Here is a 26,075-nt window from a genome sequence, read left to right on the forward strand (position 1 = left end):
TCAGACTAGTCTTAGTCTGCAGACCATCATGATTTCCTGTCCTCTTTTTTCAAGAACTGTTTGCTCATTAATGGCAAAACCGTATTTTGACCCCCAACACACTGTATAACCTGCAGGGCTGTCATTCCAGCTTTCCCTAACAGCCACCACCCTTTCCTTGCCCATAGTACAGTCCTAGAGAGGACTGGCCAAACTATTGCTTGATGACACCCTAGGACTCAATTGCACCTGATTGCAACGCAGTGTAATCAAATGAAACAAAAAGCTGAGAGAAAAAATAAAATTCATATCATTTTCTGTCATAGGAGGACTTGTCTTGAACTGAGCTTGAGGGACGACAGAAACTCTTTTTCCACAGAGAGATACTTGTGAACTTCTGGAGGCTGCTAGGAAAATTCAAAAAACTGTTGGAGAGTGTCCAGAGGAGGGCTACAAAGATGGTGAAGGGCCTAGAGGGGAACACGTATGAGGACCAGCTGAGGTCACTGGGCCTGTTCAGCCTGGAAAGGAGGAGGCTGAGGTCTTTATGCCTGGTTGTAAACTTAAGTATTGTGATGTATCATCTCTAGAAGTGCCAGACCATTTAGCAGTACAGCCATAGCCAAAGCTGTTTTCCAAGGCAGCTGATTTCTTTACAGCACTATTGTCTCTATTCTAACTCAAAGCACCAGGAACCTGTCCTCACAGAGAAGTGGGATGTCAGACTGGCCTTTTATCCTGAAGTTTCCTCGAGGTGACAGATCACAAGCTCATCTTCGGTTTTGTGTGGTTGCCCACAGCTCGAGTGCAGGATGTTTTCTGCAACTTGTTGCCTGTCAGGCCCAGAGCACATCCGCTCCCTGGGCATCTGGCTGCCAGGGCTCAGGGCTGACACTCACGGGAGTCACCCAGCCCACAGGAACAGCAAGAATGGGAACTGAAAATCCCCTCTGCCATTAGGGCTTTCTCTGAAACCTTTGTGAGGTGTTTATTGTAGAGGTGTGGAAAAACAAGATTCACCAGTGTCAGGGAGCCCAGGAGCCTTCTGCGGGGAACAGTAAGGAATAATTCCTCTTTCATTAGAGGAATATCACTAAAAGGCAAATTGTTTCAATAAGCCTTATGAGGGGGTGTGTTTTAGCATAAAAAACTCCTGCCACTAGGGCATTAAATACCTGTTATAAATGAATAATACCCAGCAAGCCTTCATCAAAATTAGAGCAGCAAGGCTTTTGTTAGTGAAAGGATATAAAATTTTAAACCTTGACTAAACACTATATAGTAGCAATCAGTATAGTGCTGTCATTTTTTGGGGGGGAAGTTTTTTACTTTCTCTGTTCATAATCTCCTTTAATTCCTCTATTTTATTTATGTAAGTGACAGGTCTGACTCCTCTCTTTCCTTTCCAAATTCCCTTTCCTACCGCAGATCTTTTCCAGGCATTCCTCTTCTCTTCCTCTGAGACCCGAGCCAAAGCAGACTGGGGTTTGCCAGGCAGCAGTGGGAAGTTACAGGAACGTGGTGGAAGTGACTGCAGTAGCTGTAGCCCCAAGACACAGGGTCACCAGGCACCAGCCTGGCAGCGTAACCCAGATGCCTCCAGAGCTGTGCTGAAATGCTCACGCAGTGACAGGGGAGCCTTGTGTCACACAAATACTCTCACAGGATGCAGGGAGAAAGAATACTGTATTTTGGGTGCAGAGCCCTTTCTCACAGTGACACCCATCCTGACTTACCAGTACAGACATTATAGGGCAGGATCCTGCCCCTACTTTGTATTAAATTATGCTATAAATTTTGTATTAAATTATGCTAATAAATGAGATCTGTGTAACAATAAAGGGCTGACCAGAAAAAAAAAAAAAAAGAAAGATTTGATGGCAATAATAAATATATGATAAATATCTAATGATTGTCTCACTGGGGGTCTTTTGGCCGAGAGCTCCACGATGGAGCTTGTTTGATGATCCCAAAGGGCACCACGCAACGTACTGTGCTGAGAGGCTGCAGAACAGATTGCGAAGCAATTCGCGGTACTTAGCACCTGGGGATTCTCAAAAGACATTTTCTCTTAGGATCACATTTCCTTTGATTGTTGGGATTATTAATTATGGAGATTCTTGGACAGAACAAGGCACTGCCACTGTGTCCCTAAAACAGTGTCTCATTTAAAAGGAACAAAATATGTTTGAACATATGAAATTAGCTACAAAATTGATGGCAACTGTGGCAAATAGCAATAAACTGATGAACATCCATTTGTAGTTGTGCATGCCCAGTTTCCTCTCAGTATTGTATGTCCATAATTACATATTTTGATTTATTTTTGTCATCTATTATCAACATAAATTACATTTGTTGACTAGGAGAGGTTTATTTCTGTATATTCTGTTGTAGCAAGAAATTTTTACTAACATTTTCTTCGCTTTGCTGTGATAAATACACCTGCTTAGATGCACAAATCACTGTATTTTCCATGTACAGCATGTATGGCTTATATTTGAGAAACCAAAACATTAACTTTATCAGCAACCTGGGGCAGATACCTGTTGGGGCAGCTACGCAGAACCAGCTGCAGGTCAGTCAGCAGATTACAAATTAGCACTTTTGGTCCCTTGCCTCTCCTTGCCTCATTAGGGTGCTAATAGGGTGGGTGGTGGGAGGTGGCTGAGGTTTCTTGTAGCTCTGGAGCCTGAGCCTCTATCTGGTTATTCAGGCATCCATTGGCAGGCTAGTCCTGCAGTTTGGGAGGTTTTAGCGAAGAACCTGTGCTCTGTAAGAAGTTAGTGCCCAGCTGCCAGCTCTACTGTCCTGAGCACTGAGGCAGCCAGCCCTACACAGGTATTGGCTCTACACAGAGCTACTTGTTCACCTGGATCACGAGGCACAGGGCTTTTCTGAGGGAGGCCTGGGGCTCTGCAGCAAAGGGAACCAAACTTCAGACTGCATCCCCTCCCTAGCTACCTTGGGGGCAAGATAGCAAACTGCAGTAATGGAGCAGGAGAGCTATGCTCGTCCTGGAGAACTCATGCTTGTCTGACCCCCAGGAACCGCTGCGTGTTGCCTGCCGGGCGATGCAGTCTGCCCTACCGATGGGTTCTGCTCTCCTTTGTGGTGGATGTGCTTTCACAGGGCTTTTCAGGTAAGATGCGGGCCGTAGGCAAGTATCATATAGTTCTATAAAGGAATTGTTGTATTACCTAGGTGTTAAGTACTAAGACTTCTGGATTAGTATCAAAGCTGTCTATATGCAGAGATTTCTTGTGCGTTTGTGTGGGGAATAATGTGATTCCTCATGATCAGAATTCTTATTCAAATTGGTGTGTTTCAGCCATTTGACAAAATAACTAAAGCTTGACTTGTCAAAAACATATGTGGTCTCTAAGCACTTCATTGTGTCTGTAACCACCCAAAAAAACAGCTAAGAAATTGGTCACCATGAGCTTCACTAAAAATGTGACCGAGATCCTGAGAGTAGCTCCAGATTTCCAGGTTTGGCTCTATTCTTTACCTGCTAGCTTATTGACATCGGTGAATTTCCTGAAATCTGTTGTCCTAGCTATTGTACAAACAGAACTAAAAGTTTGTTCTCACCTTCTTAACGTGCCTGAGATTTTCAGTATTTTGACAATTTTTCAAATGGTCGGTCTTTTCTGTGTGTTTATTGCTCTCTGGCATCTAAAAGATGCCAAATGCTAATGTTTTTACATTTGGAGTTGCTATAATGACCTGATTTTATTTCTAAGTGCCTGGCTAAGCAATGCCTTCCAGGAGTGTTGAGGGCTTTATCTGCATGTACAAGTGATGCTGATGCACTGGATACCAAGTTTCTTTCAGACTTGTACATCTGCTCTTCAATACTTTCTTCTCCCTTTTCTTTGAGCAGATTCTTTGAGCAGAGTTTCACTAAATGTAGTTTGCTCTGTTTTCCCCCTCTCCTAGACTATTTGGTATGTAAAACTTCCTAAAGTTACATCACATGTGCTGATTTTTTGGCCTCCTACCACAACATTGAACGATTGTTAGATCGACGGATAGGCAATACTCTCTTTCTAGGCTACTTCTATAAGTTGTGTTTTATCATTAGCAAAGGGCAGTAACACTCCAGCCACTCTTTTTCCTTTTTCATCTTTTTTTTCCTGGCTGCCCTGAAGAGGACTGCAGATTACTTGCTGAGGAGTTCCTCAAGTCAACACCTCATACTATTCTAGCAGGCTGCGTGCCCCAGGAGGTGACCTGATGTTGCTTTCATAAAGGACCTGAATTCAGAGCAATGAGAGTGGCTGTCACTTCAACATCTGAATGTCAGGTACAGAATCCACAACTGCCAACAGAGTTCTTTGAGCTGTTTTTATGCCAGCCTTGGCTGAAGCTTTCATAAAGCAGATTTTATTAAAATCTGCTTGCAATCTGATTTTAAAAAAGCAAGATCTTATTTTTGCTAGTATACAATACTTTACAGTTCCCTAACAATTTTCATAACAATTTCCTTCTCTGCATTGCCCTGGCTGCTTGCTACAGTGATTGAGTCTTTGGAAATGTCAGAACAATGTCAAGATGATGTGAAGACAGTGTCAAGGCAAATATATAAGGGTGATGCTTTGAAGTAGGGAAAGAGAAAACTGTCAGTACTCAGTGCTCCATAGAGAAAATGTTTCTATGATAAAATCATTGTCACCATAGGCAGGAGAGAAGAAAGTGGGGATATCTAGGTTATTGCGTGAACGTGTCTGGGTGACAACTTGGAGTTTGACTGAAAAAAAAAACAATTTGCAAGGGCGCTTTTCCTAGCTAAATCCAGTCCCATATTTTCTAGACTGTTCCCTATCAATTGGACACCATTCTGATTTAAGCTTCTAGTTTATAACAAGAAAGCTTTCTCAAAAGTCAAAGAACAGGGATTCAAAAAGGCTCTTGCAGAGTGAGGTGCAGCTCACTTTTAGAATAGTTTCCAGGTTTTAAAATGAAGCACTGATCTCGCAGTGAGTCTATGATTATTTTTTTTTCTTTATGCATGTGTATGGTGCTTTTTCTCATTTCAGCTCTGGAGGGAAAAAAACGCTTTTAGTGATTTCTGAATGTCTTTATAAATCCCACTGAAGAGCTTTTTTTAAAAAACAAACAAACAAACAACAACACTCCTATAGTTTCCAGGGTTACATTACCATAAGCCTCTCAAAATGCTTCGCAGGTAGTATTTTCAGATATGAGAATTGGGAGTGTGCTATTTAAAGGTGAAACTGCTAAGTATTTCCTAAATATCTCACTTACATATTTATTATTATTTTATTATTTGTAAGGAAGAAGGTTGAATAGTTAGCAGGTTTTGTGACCTGTTGCTTATGAAATAACTGAAAGTAACCATTTAAAACACTTGATAGTTTAATGTCATCCTATTCCTGTACTATGTCTATTTGCTGTGTATGACCACGTTAAATCTAAAAGCATCAAACTTGGGTGATGTTTTTAAGGTGAACTGCAAATTTTGTCCATAGCTGCAGCAGCAGTGCTCTAAGTAAGCTGCTTAAACTTATTGTAGCCTAAGTCATACATTTCTGAATGTTGAGTTTCCCCCTTGCCTGGACTTCTTGTTAACCTGAAAATAATCTGCCATTTTGAGTCGAGCATCAGCTGGAGAGGAGTGCCTCAGAGGCCTCTTCCCATTAGTGTTCATACCTCAGCCATTGTGTGCCTCCTGAAATTGCTGCATCTCACCAGTCTTCAGAAAGGGAAGTCTGTAGGATGGCGTGTAAGTGACTACAGAGGGTGCATTGATCCCTTCCTAAAAGAAGGCTAAGAGTTATCAAAGTGGTGTGCAAAGGAAATTCTTCCAGTTCACAATGGAAACAGCACACAAGGATTGGCTGTACTTATTGCAAGAACAAATAAATAATAATTGTATAAAAAAGAAAGCTTGCTATATTATAGGTCTCAAGTTTCTTTCAGGCTCATTACAAAACTGGAGAAGTGTCTCCCTTCCTATGTAAGTGTGTATATATATATGCATGTGTTTATAACATATGAAGTGAGCAATGTAAGGTCTAAATTTAGTAGCTCAAACATGGAACAGGGAGATAATTTTGGATTGTATTCACAACTCTCCCACTGAATGAGAGGTATTCACCTCACGCTTCTCAAACTCAGGATTCTCACCTGTAAAACTGAGATGCTACCTACTTACAGACTGACACTCAATCTAGTTATGTAAAAACAAATTCTTCTTGAGGGGAAAAGATGAAGATGCTTTTATGGGAAAAAATCTGCGTATTCGCAAGGAGAAGAAATAATCCAAAAAGAGCCTATTCTTCTACACTTGCATGGCTCTTTTTGGATTTTAGCACATTCACAACTTTAACAATAACTTGAAAGTCAGTAAAATTCTTTGAGAGAGACTAAAATTAAACTCAATATTTAGCTGTAAGTGCTGGAAGGCCAAATGAGTTTTACAGGGTGAAACACCAGTCTGACCTTGAACATGAAAGCAGAGCCCTCACTATTAGCACAGGAAAATGTTAGATTCAAAGACTTCACTTGAGAAGCAGAACTAATTAGAGAAGATTAACAGAAATGAGGCATGTAATAGCTGGAATAGGGCATGACTGCAGTATGAAAAGCTGAATCACTGGACCTCTCATCAAGGTCAAGATCTTAAAAACACTCAAATTTTTTTAAAAGGCAAGTGGCGAGTTTTGCAGATGTTCCTGGGGCAGCTGAGTATTCATTACTTTGTTCTGCAGGAGCTTTCCCTGTCTCGAGACTGTCAGCCTTGATGTCAGGATACATTTCTGAACTGGGGGGGACTGTGTTTGCATTCGTACTACTCTGCAGGGGGACTGAAGAGGTATTGTACCAAGTCTGCACTAAAGTGGTAATGGAGTGGAGATCCTGAATTTTTGTATGGAGCTAGTAACTGGTTTTTCTTGTACTTTTTTTTTTTTTTTTAATGGAGTCCGAAATATACTTCAGAATCTTCTTTCCCCATCTTATTTTCCATCCCCCATTTTTTCTGTCACTAACCAGCTTCCTGCAAGCTCTCATGATCTCTTTGTTACTGAATGTTAATAAATGTTCCAGGGTCTGTTGGATGGCTTTTCTGATATAGGCCCTGAAGTAACTGCTATACCAGCACCACAGTAATGGCCTCATCTCAGCTTGAAGTGGCTCACAGGAAAGAATCACGGAACAGATGAGGTTGGAGGGGGCTCCTGGAGGTGATCCAGTCCAACTCACTTGCTCAAAGCAGTGTCAACTAGGGCAGAAAGCTTAGCACCTATTATCGATGGTATAGTTAAAATATCATAACTGTCCATAATGATTTCCTTAAAAATCACCTATATCCTAGAAACCCGGCTCACTGTAAGCATGTGTAACCTCGTGCCTATGGTTAACAGAAGTGCTGGTGCTCATCGGTGACCGCAGAAAAGACGCAGTCACCCGTGATGACCCAACATTCATTGGGCTGATTCAGGGCCATGGTGTAAAAGATGTGCAAGGCTAAAAGAAGACAGGAAAATCAGTCTCTGTTATCCAAGTGTTTGTAGTTATGTTAATAAAAGTAAGAAGAGGCTTCCTCTGTCCGTAGGAAGGTGACACTGAGTTATGCCTCTCACTGAGGCATAACTAAATAGCATTGACAGATCATCATGTGGCTTTCTGCTAGAGCAGTATATTTCTATGCAAGCCTGAAGAAATAAAGATACAATTCAGAATGCAAAAGTTCCTAACTGGTTGCCGTGTATGCTATACAGAAATTCCTGTGAAGTCTAATTGTTTTCCATTTGGTTTTAGTAGTAATGAAGATTACTAAAAGCTTAATTTAAGAGCTTAGATACAATGAGCAGAGAGCAACGTTGCCAGCCACAAAAATTCTTTAGTGAAGATTAATATGTGTAGTCCTATTTCTGATTCATTGAGTATCTCAAAGAACATCATTATCCATCTACTTGAAAAGAAGCCACTCCTGATTGCAACCACAAATTTCCTGTTATGTAAAGAAAAGCCATGCTGGCCCGAACTGGACAGCACAGCAGCATCTTCACTGAAACCAGTGGACTCTTAAAGGTGAACCAGATTAAGTACAACTGAAATCAGCTCTGTTGAATGCTATCCATGGAATATTGGAAGTATCTACAGCATACGGATCACTTACTGCAGCAAAACAATTGGGAGCTGGGGGATGCATGAGGTCCACTCTGGGCAGTTTTCATAAATCATTGGACTGTGAGAATGCTTACAGAGATCTTCAAGAACGGGAAATGTCTGTATGAATTTGAGTAAACGTGCGTTTTCCCCCAACAAAGTACAGTATCTGAAGGAGCTCTTATGGTTTTCAGGCCAGAACATAACTACAGTGATACATCTGTTTTTGTTCTGCTATGTGTGCAGAACTGCAGCCTTTTCCTTCTTTCCATTGCTTGTTGTGTTATTAGGGTGGTCTGCCGGAAAGATTCCCCAGAGGTGTTTAGTGTCAATCTTTTCTGCTGTTTAATTGCATTAAGTTTTTCACCTAAATACTGTGTCTTTTCACTTGTCGCTAGCATAGACAATGGCAGAAGTTCTGGGATGTCTACTTGTTCTTCAGTGTTCTTTGGAATCAGTCATTTGAATGCAGAAATAGCAATTGATTTTAGCCACCTTGCTCTTCTTGCACTTTGCCATGAGCTCCAGAATGCCTGGATGTTAGACTAAATTGAATCAGACATTTAAGACATGCTCAAGAGAGAACAGTACAGATAGTTCTTGTTACATCAAGCAGAGGGCGTTTTTACACAGATAGAGGCTTGCAAAACGTTCAGTACCATTAGTGAATAAAGACATACAAATGTCAGCAGTCTTTAATGTGAGAGAAAGAATGCGTTTAGATAGAAAGTTTGAATTGGTGAGTCCTACAAAATGTTGTCCAGATTTACTTTTTGCCAATGTATTGTAGAGGCAACTATTTTGTTTCTGTTCTCGTGAGTTTCTGTTCTGCTCCAAATAAGTATATGAGTAGACAACAAAGAGTTTTGGTTTATCATTCCCACCAACACATTCTTCTTATTTTCCTATGTTTGAGGATAGCTTTACTTTCAACTTTCTTTTAACTATGGCTTTGTAGGCTGAATTGGGACAGAGCTTACAAGGGCCATATGCATCATTTTTCCATTCAATATTTCTAATGTGATTTCTGATATATCGATGCCATTCTCTGGCTTCTTCCCTGGCTGTCATTGCTATCCTGTTATGCAATGTTTGTTTTCTTAGCTTAGGAGACTTGGTGCATCTTCTCTCTGTACAATGTACATTAGGCTGTCAAAGGAAGGTAAGGGGCTGCTGGAGAAGAGCAGCTACAGTTTGGGCTGCTGTACACTGTATCAGACCTCAGCAGTGTTTTTGCCCATCTCAAAGCTCTTGGAGTCAGCAGACTCAAAGAGGAACTGCATGCTACATGGCCTGCAGACTCCATATCTTGGCCACTGCAACTGAATTACATCTTCTGTGGCACGTAATCAACACTTCCAGAACTGTGCATGTAATCCTGAGCTCCACTTTCCTCTTCCACCCCACCAAAATGGGACCATCAGTGGATTGTTATGCGATATTTAGCACTGCATTTCAGAGAGACCCTGGAAAAATGCCTACATAAATAACAAGATGTACATGGGTAGGTACAGACAGAACTCCTTGTTCATGCTTTGAGCCAGCTCTAATCCAGGTGCCATTCAGCTGTGTTAACGTGACCCAGAGCCTCAGCTAATGTGTTCTGCAAGAGCTCATGCTGAGAGATTCAGCACAGTGCTAACACAGCTGCACCATTGCTGCACCAGACCTGGCTGATGTCCAAGCAGCAGCATGGTGATGTGCATAACTCCAGACGTGCTCTGAGGTTCAGTTTCCAGCTTTTAGGAGGTTGGTGAGTTATACCCCAGACTTTTTGCTGATAACAGACCCTGCTTTCTTTTTTCTGCAGCATGGGCACTTAACTTTGTTCAGGTTCACAGGTGGTTAGCCACAGCAAGGGCAGTACTTGGCTGCTTAAGCACCTCTGAGTTGTCACAAAGCTTAGCAAGACACACTTGAAGCTATTGCTGCATACAGATGTTTTCTCAAGGCTAGATTATTACAGTGAGAGTTTTGGATTCCCTACTGTGATTAATTCATCAGTGCAGGTTACTTAAATTACAGTTGCTTCCAGCCTCGCAGGCTGATGACTGTCTATCTTTCTATGTCCTTGCTCTGACTCCCTGCCAAATGATGTTGTTTTCAATGTCTTCTAGCTCACAGTGAAAGAAAGGAGGTAAAGTGTTACAGTCAAATTCTGGGCCCTCCTTGTGGAACAAAGAACTAATGAAGTGCTCTACCATCCCTGCTAGAAACCCCAACAAGGGAGAACAAGAGCTGTCGAGGGAAGAGTATAACCAATGTATGCTGCCTTTTGTCTCCTCCCGTAGCTCTCCGGGCAGCCTGAATCTGAATTAGAGCAGCTCTGAGCTTAACTACTTCAGTGAGCAGCCAGCCTTTGGTATTCCCACAATGCAGGAACACGATGGTACCTCTTAGAAACCAGAGGCAAAGGAAATCTCAAGCCATCGTGTCCGTGGTTGCATGCATGGGCTGGGTTGGTTAGTGTGCTTGCCCAAAGCCTTGCTCTCAGGCACTGTGAGCGCACTGTGAAGGAATGCATCTTGTTTTCAGACTCTGACTAATGCAATTAAAGATGCTTTGTCTGTCCCTTTATTCCAGGAAAGGTTAAGGGAATAGGACTCCAGTACTCTCAGCCTTGGGAAGGGAGGCAAGAGCAGAAAGAAGCAAGGAGCTTCTCCCCTTAGCATCCACCCAGGCCACAATTATTCAAGCACAGTACTTCCCAGCAGAGAAGACCGTACCAGGCAAGTGCCCTGCCTGGGCTCTGCCTCTGAGCCTTAGCTGCTGGAGCGGGGACATTATGCACAGTGGGTTAGCAGCCCCAGCCCATGCCCCTTTTCTACCCACAGAATTATTTAGCCCTAGAAATATTTTGATTTTTGTCCACGTTGATGATATTTCAGGCAGGCAGGCACTGCCCTAGCCCTGAAGTTGCAGCAGCAGCAGCTGCAGGCTTGCTTTGTTGATGCCTGGAGAGCATCGTGCTGCTGCTGCAGCCCGAAGGAGCCCTTTGGAGCTCGAGTGGCAGCTGCGTGGAGCACGTCACCGCCTGCCAGGCTGCCCACAGAGAAGCCTTGTCTATTGTCGTTTTTGTCAAAAGGCAGAAGCAAATTTTCTGTTGACCCATTTTATGGGTGACTAAAATATAATCAATATAATGTAAACAGAAGAATCTCATTGGGAAAAGGCTTAGCTGGGTTGGGTGTTTCACTGTTTGCTGCTCTGAGAGGGCTTTCATGTGCTATGGCTCTGTGAGTGGCTGAAAACAGTGAGGACTGATTGAAACACGTTAGTCTTGGAAAAACAACAAATTAATCTGTAATATCAATCTAGAAAGTAATACGCATCACTTATCTGTTTGCTACCTACTGCCTGTGACTCTAGATGAGTCAATTAGGTTTAGAGGCTTCCTGTAGAAAATGTAAATATCAGGGCCTTTCTTCCCTTTTTGGGGCCACCATCGAGTAAAAGGAATAATCAGTGTTGCTTAGAGATTGTCTAAACAGCTTTTTTTTTTTTTTTGCTTTTAATGCTGAGATGTGAATTATAAAGAAAACAAAGAAGCATCATTGAGAGGTTTGTCAACTGAAACCCCCTGTAGCAGGATCAAAGGCACTTAGGCTGCTGTTGCTCAAAGTTATTTATAAGAAGGAATATGTTGTATATTAAGTGTTGAGGGGAATGGACTAATGCATGTTGCTTGGTAGTTGGCACTTATATATATATATTTTAAACCTTGGCATTTTTTAAATGTGAGTTTATTGTCATAAAAAGTTAAGCTTCTCCTAGATGAACATCAGGGTGAAGAATTGTAGAATAATTTAATCGTTATTTGTTGTAGTATGTCAGGAAAGATAAAGTTGAAAGAGTTTTCTAGGACTTTTTGTGGTATCTCTTTTGCTGCAGTAGGTTCCTGTCTTGCACTGTGCTTTTATGGGAAGTTGGCTGTAAAATTTAGGCTAAGCAGGCAACCCATTTTTTACTTTTCTTCAGCCCTTTTACTATGAAAATGATATTATTAATTATCCATTTTTACTATTTCCTTGCATTGTACTGCCAATATACTTCAATTACAAGTTTAAAAAAAAAAAAAAAAGTGATTTGACTCCAAAATCTGGTAGTCAAACTATGGCTATGTATACAATCAAGACATGATTTCTAGCATGGGGGCTGTCTATCCCTATAGGAATGAGTGCCTTCAATAGCATAATAATAAATGCTCATGTAAGTACCAGAGCATCGAGTGGATGCTTGGTATCTCAAAGAATGAGCATAAACTATTTTCTAGCTGAAATGTAGACAGCGTTGTTGATCGTGCACCAAACGGGGCTGGGTGCCTGGCTGCCTTTGTTTTGAGCAGCAGATAATCCCCAGCTGTGGTGCCATCTGCTTGCCTCGACCAGGAGCTGTGCCCTGCCTGCCCCCAGCCCCAGTGCGGGCCGGGACCCCTGCATCTCCATCACCTGAGGTCTCCACAGGTACCCCATAGGTGGTGGTGCTGGCTGCCCTCTGACTGTGTAACACCAGCTGTGAAACAGCAGTCTGGGCATGCTCTAGCAGTTATTTATCTCATCTGTTCATTAAAATGTTCTGATTTAGAGATTTGATTAGCCTGCAATTGGGAAAGTTCACTTCAGTCTTGCCTGCTGCATGTGGAATTTACGGCATGCAACTGTTGGCATGGTTTTTCTTGATTGCCGTTCCCTTTTAGGTAGGAAAGACTGTAATCATGTCCTCCCCCAGGCTTCTCTCCTGTGACCCTTTCTCATAGGTCACATCTCTTTAAATGTATTCCTATTTCTTTTGTCTCTCTTCAGCATTTCCCTAATTGCCTTTCTCACAAAATGGGATATCGTCTGTACTGAAGAGTGCACTGATGTCTTACATGTATTAACAGAAAAGTACTTGCCTTTTTGTATAGCTTTTTGATAGGGGCATATTTAATTTGGCCATCTATGTATGCCTGCCATGAACTGGTCTGTTTCTTCTGACAATTCAGTGTTGTAGTATTTTGAAGGAACTAATACCACTGCAGATATACAGAAGTTTATGAAGTCTAACAAAAATTAACTCCAGATTCCTGTCTTGCAGCTCTGTTAACTGAGACAAGGTTACAAGGAGGGAAGAAAGAACCCATGCTTGCCAGAAATACACACTTTAATCCAAAAACTGTCAAAATTATGTTCAGTACTTGCACTGGCAAGAAAAAAAGTGCTTTCACACTGATGTTGGCCCAGTCTGACTTCTGGTGAGATAAAAGATAAGTCAGCAGAGCTGTGCTCTGGCTGGGACTAAAACCGGGCACCATGGCAGCAGAGCTTTGCTCAGGTGGCCACCAAGGATCTTTCTGCTTCCTGTAGGTGGGTTTTGCCCCGCTGCAGAACTAGAAGTGCGTCACTAACTCCTCTCAGTCTGCATAACAGATCTGCTCTAATGTGTCTGCAGTAAATTTATGAAATGGGTATGGAGAGCCCTAAACACTTATGGACAAATTTTTAAAAGAGAGAGAGGGGGGGGGAAAAAAAAAAAACAACAACAACAAAAAAAACACCAGAGCCATTCTTAATGAACTTTCCAAATTGTTTGTTTGTTTGTTTGTTTGTTTAAAATAAAAAAAGGAAACAAAGGCCACCAAATCCCCCCGATGCACCTGTGACTAGCTAGATATAGTTTTAAGCTTTGGATGGACACATCTTTGAATGGCTTATGTGTATATTAAAAACAAATTCAATACAAACGTGGTTGGGATGTTCTTAATGTCACTTTTATGCAAGTGGAACAAGATTGACCAAGTTACTTCCTTGTTCAAAAATTATAGGGCTACTACACTACCTTCTCAGGATTTTGTTTGACTCCAGAGACAGAGGTGTGATCTGTAATGAGATACATGAATGAAAAGAGGAAAAACCAAAACCTTGTAATTGGGTCAAGAAGTTGTTGCTTTAATCTCTTTTAGGATGATGGCAAGCATCTGAAAAACATTTCATTTTTGATACAGTATGGGTGCAATATAGAGCAATGAGGACAGAGGGAAAAGCCTCTGGCTCCTGGTGCTTGTGCCCTAGCATTGGGGGTGGCTGCAGCCTGTGCTCCTCAGCAAGCTAATGAAGGGCTGCCTCTGCTATGAATGTGTCAGATGGTCATCTGAACAGTGCTCTGCTAGGAAGCTACTTGCATCCTCTGAGTGTGCGTGAGGGATGGGCAGTATGAGCAAAACCACAAATCTCGTTATAGGTAGAGCTTTATTTCTAAAACAGTAATTAAGCATTAATTAGAAGTTCAGTAATGGGAGTAGTTGCAGGAAACTAAAAGAGCTTCTCCACAGGGAAAACTTGCATAGCCTCAGTGTCTCAGAGGGGCAGAAAAGGGGTGCAAATAAAGCTTGGATATTTTGTGCACGATGATAGCAATCTCAAAGGAAATTCCATTCCTAATTTATAAACATTTGGGGGAATAATTACAAAATCAATAGGGATTTTCTCAACTCAGCTGAAAGGTCATAAAGTCACTTGAAAGGTTAAAAAATTATATATAGCTTTGAAATTACTTTTGCCAAAAGAAAAACATGATAATGCTGCATTATGGATAGATTACCCATTAAAAAAGTTTGTTGAAAACAGAAATATAACAGGAAAATACATCTTGTTGCAAACTGGATTAAGATTAAAAAAAATGTAAACGTGCACTTCACCCTAGACAGAATCACCTCCAAAATCAATGCTTAAATTATACCTCTGTTTGTCATAATTCCCCCCGCTTTTTTTTTTTTTTTTTTTAAGGCAACTTTCTTCCCAGAGCTATATGCTGGAAAATGCTGTTAGACAAGTATTTATTTATCAATGCTGTTCTGGATTTGGGATTTGCTTCCTGTCAACTATCACATCTAATGATTCACGGTCTCTTCTCATGCAGAACTGACTCTCTGCATCCACCACAGATTAATTTTCCATAGTTTTAGTGTAATTTTTGGAAACAAATTGTTTGCAATTAATGCAGCATATAAACCCAATTTATATCGAGGGCTTACACACAGAGCTACAACAATCAAAACCATGAGCACCATCTTCACATTAAGGGAACTGGAAAACCTACTTCACTTATAGGGTTTTCTATGATGGTTGTTTTAGATATCACCTCAAAGTCAAGTCTTTCCAGGTATTGCATTAAGCAATACACCATGAAAAGTGGTGTATTCCAGGAGACAAGTCATCCACTAAAAGATTCTTTAACCAATTTTCTCAGAGATAAAAGTAGCCTTGTAGTGTTCTGTAAGAGTTGACCTTTAAATTCTTTTAAATCTGTAATTTTAAAGAGTTAAACTTTTCTTTAAAGAGTTCATTCTTTAAAGCTGTCCATTACATCCTTAACAAATCTGGTTTATTGATTGTCACAAATGAATACAAACAACAGCTGAGAAAAGAGGTAAAACGGAATCCATTCTATGGCACATCAGGCAGCAGGAATTCTATCTGGTGCAAATTCACTTCCCAGAAGCAAACAAAGTAAACTTTAAGACTGCCAAAATCCATTCTCTTTAACATACCAATAAATGGTAATCTTGGTGATACAGTAAAAGTTGGGCTAGTATTTCAGTAGAGCAATTCTGCATCACAATTTAATTCTTCCTTTTGTCCTAATTATATAAAATATCTGACATTAATATCTACTGCTCTTCAATACCATTGTGATTGAGGTCTCACGTTTCCCTTGAAACACCAACTAAAAGTGCATTTTTTAATTGTTCCACTGTCCTTAAGATCCAAGAAAACCAGTGTCCCTAATAGAAAGGTTTTTGCAGCAAGAAACTGATTATTGCCCACATCAGCTAATCAATTCTATTTGCTCATCTCTTGGGGTGTATTTGGCACAGGTGACAGTCATAAAAGCCTACATCCAGATCTGAGTTAAATATTGGATTTTAAGAGAACCATGAATCCTTCAAACTTCTACTACAATAAAACAGGAACAAGTAATGCCAAAATCTTTTTTTTTTTTTTTTTTCTTTACATGTTTCCTAGGACATAGTTCCCTCTGTTTCTGATAATGTCACTTGGAGGAATGGGCTTGGAAACAGAACTTTACAGGGGTGGAACTATAGGTAATCTTTTTTTATTATTATTTATTTATCTATTTGTTATCAAGTGCATGCATTTATGAGCATCCATGCTTGTATTTGTGCAGGTGTTGGGCCCCTGGTAGAGTATACTAAAATGCTTTTTGAAGCATAATTACACTCAGAAATGTATAATTACAATTAAAGTTAAAAATAAAAATAAAAGTATTGTTTGTTGGAATTGTTGTTTTTGTAATTTACAGGCTGTAATCCTGTCACTGTACAGTCTGATGTTAAGTGATGTTAATAGTTACAAAAAATGTAAAGACTCAGTTTTACACATCCTGTGTTTTCAAAAGGCGCCACAAGTGACAGGACTGTTCTATAATACTTCCAAATTTATAGAAGCTTTATGTACAGCCAGAATATTTTTAATAAAAGCTTACCACCAGTTTAATTCTTAGTATGGTACAGAAATTAAAGAATAGTATTTCATAATCTCCCCCAAGTACATATAAACTAACTATTCTACAAATAGGAGGGAACACAATTATTCTTGAACAATTTGTTTAAGTTTCTTTAGTTCAACCTATTACTTTTATGCTATATTAGAATACTTATGGAACAATTTTCCTGCAAAATGCTTTAATTTAACTGCAACTTTTCTTAAAGGATCTACTGTTCTGTGGTGTATCATCTATGTCTCACAATATCCTGTAGTGTCCCATGTGTATGTCCCCCACTTCTCAATCAAGCATACCACTGTGCGCCTCAGGAGAAAGGATGAGCAGGAAGAAACATTATAAGCAGGTATGCTTCAGGAAAACTTGTCTTCTAAATACTATGTATTTACTGAGTTGTTTAGAGTAAATAATTATGATAGACTTTAAGTAGTATCTATGATTAGAATATTTTGGGGAAAGACAAGTCTACTCAATTGACTTAAAAACAACCCTGGTTGATATAATGTTTACACACGTTGGAAATCATCTCTGTTCTGCTTTATTCTCTGCTTTTTGCTCTTGGTCATTCTCAGCTTTAATTTTTAAATAAGGAAGTCAGTCAGTAATTGCTGTCAGTTCTTCTGCATCGACCTGCTTTACCTGTTCACAGTTCAATTTTTATTAACAGAAGTTCTCAGCAGTTTCGGGTGGCATACAGACTTTCTTGAGAGAAAATACCCCCACAATTATCACGTACAGTGCACGGATAGATGCTCCAGAGCCTGATTCTGGCTCCTGCTGTAGGTTTTGCACGCTGGTATATCAATTTGTATTATATCAATTTATAACAACCACAAATCTACCTGGGGAAAAGCAAGTCCTCCACGACTGAAAAGCCTCTAGCCTGAGACCGGCCATATGGCCATATCCCAGAGAAAAAAAACTCATGCCACATCTGAAATGTCACCCTAGCCAGCTTTTATGTTAAGGAAAAGACACAAGATGACATATGACTAGTTTTCTTTCCTTTGATATCCTATGCTAAGCAAAGCTCAGCCAAAGTCCAAGCCAAAACCTGTAGTTAATCTTTTTTTTTTTTTTTAACTGATATTTGGGAGGCTTTTTTCTCATTTACATCCCAGCAATGCTTTCTTTGTGTGTGATGTTTTCAGTGTGACTGTTTCAATTTTATAAACAGCTGATTTGTTACCTCCATCCCTGCAGCATTTGTGGTTTGTTCTAAATTGCATGCCTGGTTTATAAATGAGTTTTCTTAATTATTGCCATTCCTGTTACTTCCTTTTAATTAGACAGCAGATTCTGTCTCAGACTTTCTGGTTGTTCATCCTCCTGTGCGCAGATTTTAAAACCATTTTTTGAAAGTGGAAGGTTTATTCTCTCTTTTCCTAGAAAGTCCTGTTGTGAGATAATTCAGAACATTTTGGCTTTGCTGATTCACATCAATAGATCCCTGACAAAGAAAACTGCAAGGATAAAACTGGATTTTTTACATCCTGTATGTCCTTTTTCCTGCATTTCAAAGTAGGTATTTTTTCAGTGCCAGTTGATCTAACTGCATCTGATTGCTTTTCAGTCTTTAATTTAGTTTGAGATGTAAACTGTCCAAGTAACAATTTGAGTGATGCAGCAACAGAAGGTGACCCAGATTACACAACACCACACGCTAATGCCAAGTCTTCTTGTTTAATGGCAGCTGCTCAAAGCTTTGTCTTATTGCAATTCACATTCAACATACGCAAATCAAACAGCCTCCTCCGACAGACACACATCCTGCCTGTCTTCATTTTAAGCATGTTTAAGAGCTACTGCTTTTCATAAACATACATCAGCCTCGCCAGCTGAGGCCACTTAGCCTCCTTGGCTTGGATTTACTCTCAGCCATCTGACAAAATTGTCAAGGAAACCCATTGTGACTTCCAACACTTTGCATACTTCTGTTTATGTGAAAGTTTGCTGTAAATATTTTTTTCTATTAAAAATAGTTGGACTTTTATACTCTCTTATAATGGACATATTTAGTACCCCAAATATCAGTTGTTTAATAACTGATTTCTGGAGAGATTTTAATTAAAAAGCTAAGAGAAAGGTTATATAATAAAGCAATGGGTGCTGCTAAAACACACAGCTTGTACAGTTTTAGCAAAATACTTTTATTTTAAAGAGTTAAGTTTGAATTTACTGGATGAATGGTATCAACATGCTAGAATTTTATCGGAACGTTTTATTGCTGTACTTTCAATATGTGAAGCAAAGTATTTAAAACGTTTTCATTCTTCATTTAAGAAAAAAGTTTAAGTGTGAAGATCAGGAAAGCTATCACGCAATGAGTTTATACAACTTAGTTTCTTGGACCAAATCTTTTTTGGCATCTCCATCAAATTTTTAAAGCCTTCTGACAACACAAGCTTCCTGCTGGAAGTGCACGCCTAGCAAATCTACCCAGAGGACATGTCAGAACAGTAAGAAAAAGAACAAATCTTACTTTTTAAATGGATGAGCAGCAAAAAACTGAGGTAGAAGAATAGTAGAGAGTTAATTCTTGAATGAGCCATATTCATCTTGATAGGACATCCTCCACCGAGTTGTCTGTTCTCCAGAGGGGCTGATGCTGATCCTCACTGCTTTCTCCTCATCGCTGAAAGCAAGGTACTATCAGAGGCACTGAGCCCACTGTAACCCATCTTTGCCTATGACCCTCGTCAGTCCGTTCCCTGCAAACCTACGGACTTTGCTTCAGAAGGCAGTTGTTGTTAAGGTTTTACTTCAGCAGGTCTGAGTGATTTTTCAAACCTGGTGCAGATTTGTCTGTGAACTGGACTGGAGTCTTTCCCCAGCTTTCTGCTACTGGAGTGTCATGAACGGTGCAGCGCGTCTGGCTGACACAGCACAGCAGATGATGCACAGGGCTCTTTTAATCTTTCAGCATGCATTATCTTTTATTACAGCTCCATTACGTCTTCTGATTGTGTAAACACTTTATGCTTTTTTTTGCATAAATCCACCTAATAAACACCTCGTGCTTTTTGCATTTTTCTGTATCATAACCCCATTAGTACATGAAGATTAAACTATCCCATATTCAGTCTTTTTCTTTCTTTCCTTTTTTTTTTTTTTTTTTTTTTTTTTTTTTTTTTTTTTTTCCCAGTTAGATATTAGCTGATTCTCTGCCAGAATCTTTTTGTTTTGTTTTGTTGGTTTGGGATTTTGTTGCTTCTTGTTGTTGTTGTTGTTGTTTTTTGTTTTTTCACTGGTTTTATTTACTTTTGCCATTTTTATTTTTTAAGGGGATAGCAACTGGGAGCTGGTACAGGCCCTTCATCAGGACAGGTCCATTAGTTGTAACTTTGAAGCTGGGAGGACCTTTCATTTGCAGATTCAGACTCATCAGTTGATTGCACCTTTGTTTACAGATCTTAAATCCTTGTCCTAGCCAAGCAGAAGAGGGGAAGGAAGATGATGACAGCCCTACAGCCACTTTCAGATGCTACAACCCTAATAGAAACTTTAGTCTTCCGGTACCCTACAAGCCCATGTGTTGTTCAGCATGTATGTTTACCATATATTATGCCATGAAAACCATCGCAGTAGCATAATTCAGGCCAAGAGATGACTTTCCTCTCCTCTTTCTACCATCTTCACTTCTACATGCCTTTCTGGCCTTTGGCCCTAAGCGCTTCCTGCTTGCTCTCCTTGCCACTGTGCAGAGACCAGGCATTTCCGAGCCCCCCAAAAAACCAAAAATCTGCTTGGCCACTGCTGTGTTGTCATACCGTGAAACACACAATGCTCAGACAGTTTATGGCAGTTGTTTGTAATGGGTAGGTACTTTCACATCCACTCTTTTGGCTCAGTGAACTGAATAGTTTTAAAACTTTCCCTGTTTCAAGACCCTTCTTTCATTCCCATGTTGTTCATGCACAGTTGCTGCTCAGTAACCTCATGCCACATCTTTCCAGACCAAAGCGTATGAACAAATCCCAGGTCTTCTGAAAGTTCTTAAAATTGGGTTGCTTATAGGATAGCCAAACGAGATGCCCAGAAGAGCTGCTTTTTCATCCTTTTTGAAACTTAAATCTGTGTTTCACAATACCTATTTCAAATGTTTCTTCTTCCTCATGCGCTATGCATATCCCAGAATTTAATGGTGAGCAAACTAAATTAATTTATCATAGCTCCAGTTCCTAGAAGTTGCTGACAGGAGAGGGTTTGACTTTCCACAGTATTGATATTCTGAACATCATCTGTACACAGTGAAACGTAACATCTGAATGTAATTTCATTTCTTTCAATTTCTTTCTCAGTACAGTTTAGCTTTGATGAAATTCTGCAGTCATACAAATAAGAGGCTATGTCACTTTCTCAGGGAAAAGGGTTGGTGTTGCCATTTTCTTTCACCTAAGTGCTGCCCTTTCTGTTCCTATTGCTTCTTTGCAATAATTACAATGTGGTATGGTATCAGACTATACTGGTCAGTGTAATATCTTCTAAAATATTTTACTGCATCTCTGGCCAGCCAACTTCATCACCCAAAATCTTTTGCTGCCAGCTATAGGCAGTGAGACTGGTGTTGCTCCAATTTAAAGTGCAATTTTTACTAACACCATTCTGTGCCTTCTAGGTCAAATAGAACTATAGGTGATTTTCTTAAGTAATTGATCTTTTTTCTAGTCTGTAAAATGCTACGAAGTTTTTAATCTAGATCGTAAAATAAACAGAAACTACTGCAGTTAAATAACCCACATTAAGTGTATAATTCCCTTGAAAGTAGGCAATGTGTTTACACAGTTTACAAATGGTTTGTTGCTGACTAACCTGAAACTTTTATTAAAAAGATGTTTTGTTTTGTTTTGTCAATGATAATTAAAACACTGGTTGGAAGCAGGTGGGTGATTTCATGGAAGCGTAGAGCAGTGATGAAGATATTGATATTGCCTAGAGAGGTTGTGAATATGCAAAACTCAGCTGGATAAGGTCCTGGGCAGTGTGCTCAAGCTGGACCTGCTTTGAGCAAGTGGTTGGACTAGGGACCTCTGGAAGTCTCTTCCCACCTATATAATCCTGTGATTCTCTGTTCTCTAAATATGGCATTAGTTTTTTTGTTTTTGTTTTTTTCTGTACGAGCTCCAGCCTATTTTAGATCAATCCCTAACTTTGCATTCCTAATGCAGAAAACTTCTGGTTTTATTATACACTGCTTGTTTTTCTGAGGTTCTTTTTTTTTTTTTTTTTTTTTTTTCTTGCTAGCATTCAGCCATGCTCTTTTATTTTTTCCTTTTCTTTTTATCTTCTGTTAGGTGCTTGCCAAATTTCATCATGGTTATGTGCCACTATTCACTGTTAGTAGAATTTCATTTTATGAAAAGCCTATGGAGCATGAGGGCATGGAGTCACTCAGCCATGCCACCCTTGGGCCTTCTAACCACTAGGAGACATCTCATTCTGCACGTTCTGGAGATGTGTGCTGGTTCACTCATGCAAACTGTCCTGTTGAAGTCAGATAAACACACCTGGAAAGCTGCTTTGAAGCTCGTATCAGAAAGATGAGGAGGATTTGATCTGTATAATTGTAGCTGCAGCTAAAGTACATCACAGCAGGTTAATTCTAAACCATACACTTTAAGAGAACAGCAGTAGAAAGATACTTTACTTATCCACAGTGAAATGCAGGTGCTCTCCGCATGAACGTAAGAGCATGTATGTATATTGTCATCTTGTGTGGGGTGTTAGAATACATTTCTGAAGTATTTATTGGAAACTCCAGATGATGGAGCTTGCAAAAACAAAGGATTTGACCAGATCATCTTCCTGTTCATGATACTCATGCCCTTTTTAATATACATAGCATTATTTTTGGTTGGAGTTCTTTGGATAATTATGAATGGGCAAACCAACATGTAAATGGTCTTGTGGATAGAGAATTGTTTTGTAACAGCAAATTGTTTATTTCATTAACAAAACTGCTATAATCTATTTGCATTTTAACTAGGCACCTTGCAACAAGATCAACTGTATGTACATTGATTTCATACCACACTTGCAAAGTTAACTGCCTTTAAGAGATAATAAGAAATTCACTTGGTCTGTGCTTATGCACTGATAAGTATTTTATTATATTGTTAGTCTGCAAATATTATGTTTAAGCTTACTTTTCATTGCTATTAATATGTACAATTATTTTTGTCTTCTCCCTTTGAATTCTTGCTTTGAACTTTTTTCCCTCCTTCAGTCTGAGTAGCAATTCAAAGCAGAACACACTCTTGCGAAAGACATAGATAGAGCATGGGCTTTCAGTTTTATCAATCTGCAGATTATAAATGGATTTATGAAACTAAAGGGTTGTGTTTTAAAATGTATGATTACAGAAGCATCAAGTTTATTCATTCAAATGTATCTTCTTTTTATTCACTCAAATGTATCTTCTTTTTATTCACTCTAATGTATCTTCTTTTGGGTGTAACAGAAACGGCAGGAGCGATGATCCAGGCGCTGCTTCCAACCATGTATTCAACTACAAGAATTTCAGGCCACGGTTGATAGCAGCCGGTAAGTGCTTGTGGTCAGTCACTTCTTCAGGTGCACGCTGTTCAATCATTGTATTTATGGAAAGTGTTTGAACTTTTTTTTTTTTTTCCATACAAAGTCTCTCCTGAGTATTTTATGTTTAGCCAAACAAACTGCATCTGTGAGGTACTGCAGGATTCCTCTGGGACTTGCAGAACTCAGCAGCGTGTGATTTAATTACCTGATCGTTATCTCTGAAATTTGGAAAATAACATCTTTTTATTGTATAGCATGTGGTTGATAACACCAACGAAGCAATTCCACTGCCAGATGAATTATAGGTCAGGCCTTGTCAATGTAGATGAAAATTTGCAATTAGTATTCTGTACCTGGCTGCTAATGAACCATCTAATCAGGAAGTTTCTGTGTACCAATAATCTTCCTGTGAGTGTCAAGGTCACACGAGTGCTTGATAAAATGAGACACATAGGGTTTTTACAACAGCACTGATACATTAAGTGCTAAATGGATTGTAAATTTAGGTTTTACATCTATGCTTTCCGCTTCAGCAGAATATACACAATAACAGACTTACAAATCCTCTTCTAATTCTTTTTTTTTTCCTTTCCTTCAGAGTGAGATAATTCATACTGTAAAAATTGGAATTAAATTGAAAAACCTGTCTGTGTCAGAAGGGATAATTGTACAGGCAAGAAACCTTTTCAAAGGTGTTTAGAAGATAATTTGAGCTAGTGTGCTGCATTGCTTCCCCTGATCAATAGTAAGCCGCTCCTGAAGGAATTCAGACCTCGAAACTCCATCAGGCAGTAGTGGAGAGGAGGAGAAAAAATGAGAATCAAGAAGCCAGGATGACTGATCAAGATGCCTTGATTTTAATGCACATTGGACATGTAAACACTGTACATCAGGTAAATGCTGTGGATGAGAACTACAGTTGTATGGTGAGGCTGAGAAGTAGGAGATGTAACTAAAACTGTAATAGAAATTTTGATCTTAGGAAATATCCTGCATTGAGAAAACTGGCATCCTCCTTCCTTCATGAGCAGATCACTGGGCTGGGGGCCAGGAAACCAATTCTTTCCCCAGTTCAGCCTCTCAGCATTGTGCTGACAGGTGAGGCAAACCGCATTTGTTGACAGTAATAAATCATGGAGGTATTGTAATTTGCCATGAAAATGCAGAACACAGTACTCATAGTACTCATTAAAGAGTAATATTTGTAAAAGGTAAATAGAGAATTTTCTAATTTTTTCCTGATCTCTAATACCACTTATTTATTTATTATTTTTAATTCAGTCGTATTGACTACTTGTGACAAGGTTTTGAAATGCATCTGATGATCTGGGGCTCTTTAATTTACAGGTTTCCAGTTGAAGGATGTGACTTCCAGGAAGTGCAAAGCAAAAATTCCCTGCAGGCATCTCTGAAGTGTCTCAGCATGGGTCTTGGCAAGTATTAAATTCATCTTGGAAATGTTGGTCCCTGTGCTACAGTATTAGATAATATTATGGGAACAATAGGTAATAGTAAGTGCCCCAAAGGGATATCAAGTTCCCACTAAGTATTGGTTAAGACAGCATTCATCTTAATGCCAGTGCATTTCTTATAGGCTGCAGTTTTGTATCAAACTACGTCCTGAAAGATTGTCAGTTTGAATTATATTGTTCACAAGGTAAAATGAAATATTCTGGCTTCCAAACTTGTGTTGATTTAGAATATTTCACACCTATTTTATTCACTGGGAGTGATACTGACTTCAGTGACAATGACATCCATGTTGACGTGCTGTCACCCTGTTCCCATGCCAGTGAAATGTCCCCTGGATGGAGATGGCACAGTATCTCTAAGCATCACGTTGGGTGTGAGAGGGGGAAAGAACGGTCATTGCAGTTATAATTCCTTTGTGTTCTGGTAGTATCCAGGGCCCCCCTTAAATCATCAGGTGGTTGTTGCCGAATTTTACAGCTTAACTGCATCTTAGATTCTGTGTGTGGGTATGCAGAGATCTTTGCACATGTTGAACTTCAGAAAGCCCTTTCTATTTTCCTAGGTATCAAGATTTCTTTTGGTAAAATAAGATATTTTTATAGCATCTTCCTTCAATACAGTGAAAACCTTGGTGACTGTGGTCGTGCAAAGGCAGCTGCTGAGATTTTATTTTGTCTTAGCACCCAAATTTGAACTTTAGCAACTATATTCCTCAGGCGCTGTTTTGTGGGACTTGGACTTCTAAATCTGGGCCCCTGAGGTAGCAGAGTGTGGAGTGAAACTTCCCATCCCCACCAGGACTTTGGAAGGACTTTTGCTACAGCTCCTCAGCTAATCTACTCAACCCATGCAAACCTTGACCGTGCCCATTCCTACAGCAGCAAAGTCAGACTTCAGAATTAATTTAACAAAGTAGATTATTAAAAACGTCCTAATGTAATATACTCTATAAAAAAAAGGCAGGAAACCAGTAACTTATATTATTACCACAACTTTCATTTTGATACGATAATCAGAACTGGCTAACTGGCCAGGAAATGGAATTAACTTTTTGAGGACTGTGCAGGCAGAAGTTACTGTACTTGCTATACATTACATTAGCAGTCATGAAGACCACTAGTCTAACAAACTGCACCATTTTTGGCCACTTACTCTGATTCTGTAATGATTTGGCATTTATTTAGGGCCATACCCTTCTACCTGTCTGAAGTCCCTGCTGATTTTGACAGTAGGTGTTGCACTTGTAATTCAAGACAGGAAGAAAACCTTTTTATCTGGGCAAACTTGATGGAAGTCTTGCAAGTTCTTTAACAATTAGAAAAATGTATCCACTCACATTTTATCACGCGGAAAAATAAGCACAAGTGTTTTGGACTGTATGTCACTGCAAATGTGAGAGGTGTTTTCCAAGCACTGCGAAGGAATATGAACACAGGTGGTCATTT

At 39.7% G+C, this 26,075-nt stretch overlaps 1 protein-coding gene and 1 long non-coding RNA gene across 4 annotated transcripts in view; one reads left to right on the forward strand and one right to left on the reverse strand.

Moving 5' to 3' along the window:
- Positions 1 to 19,500, reverse strand: part of CRB1 (crumbs cell polarity complex component 1) — a 101,944-nt gene extending 82,444 nt beyond the window's left edge. For both annotated transcript variants that reach the window (XM_072042143.1, XM_027463097.3), the window contains exon 1: positions 19,103 to 19,500. In XM_072042143.1, coding sequence (XP_071898244.1) covers positions 19,103 to 19,178 — 76 coding nt within the window. In that variant the 5' untranslated portion in view covers positions 19,179 to 19,500. The remainder of the gene's footprint in view (positions 1 to 19,102) is intronic.
- On the forward strand, positions 1,913 to 26,074 carry LOC106019442 (uncharacterized). 2 transcript variants are annotated; one of them, XR_011811205.1, is made up of 8 exons: positions 1,913 to 2,820; positions 3,027 to 3,121; positions 4,134 to 4,288; positions 16,122 to 16,201; positions 16,829 to 16,966; positions 23,081 to 23,163; positions 23,756 to 24,050; positions 24,505 to 26,074. It is a non-coding gene; the product is annotated as an uncharacterized lncRNA (long non-coding RNA). The 2 variants fall into 2 exon arrangements; XR_011811206.1 differs by having other exon boundaries at positions 16,877 to 16,966.
- The last annotated feature ends 1 nt before the right edge of the window (position 26,075 follows it).

Source organism: Anas platyrhynchos, chromosome 8 (assembly GCF_047663525.1).
Source record: "Anas platyrhynchos isolate ZD024472 breed Pekin duck chromosome 8, IASCAAS_PekinDuck_T2T, whole genome shotgun sequence".
Taxonomy (NCBI): Eukaryota; Metazoa; Chordata; class Aves; order Anseriformes; family Anatidae; genus Anas; species Anas platyrhynchos.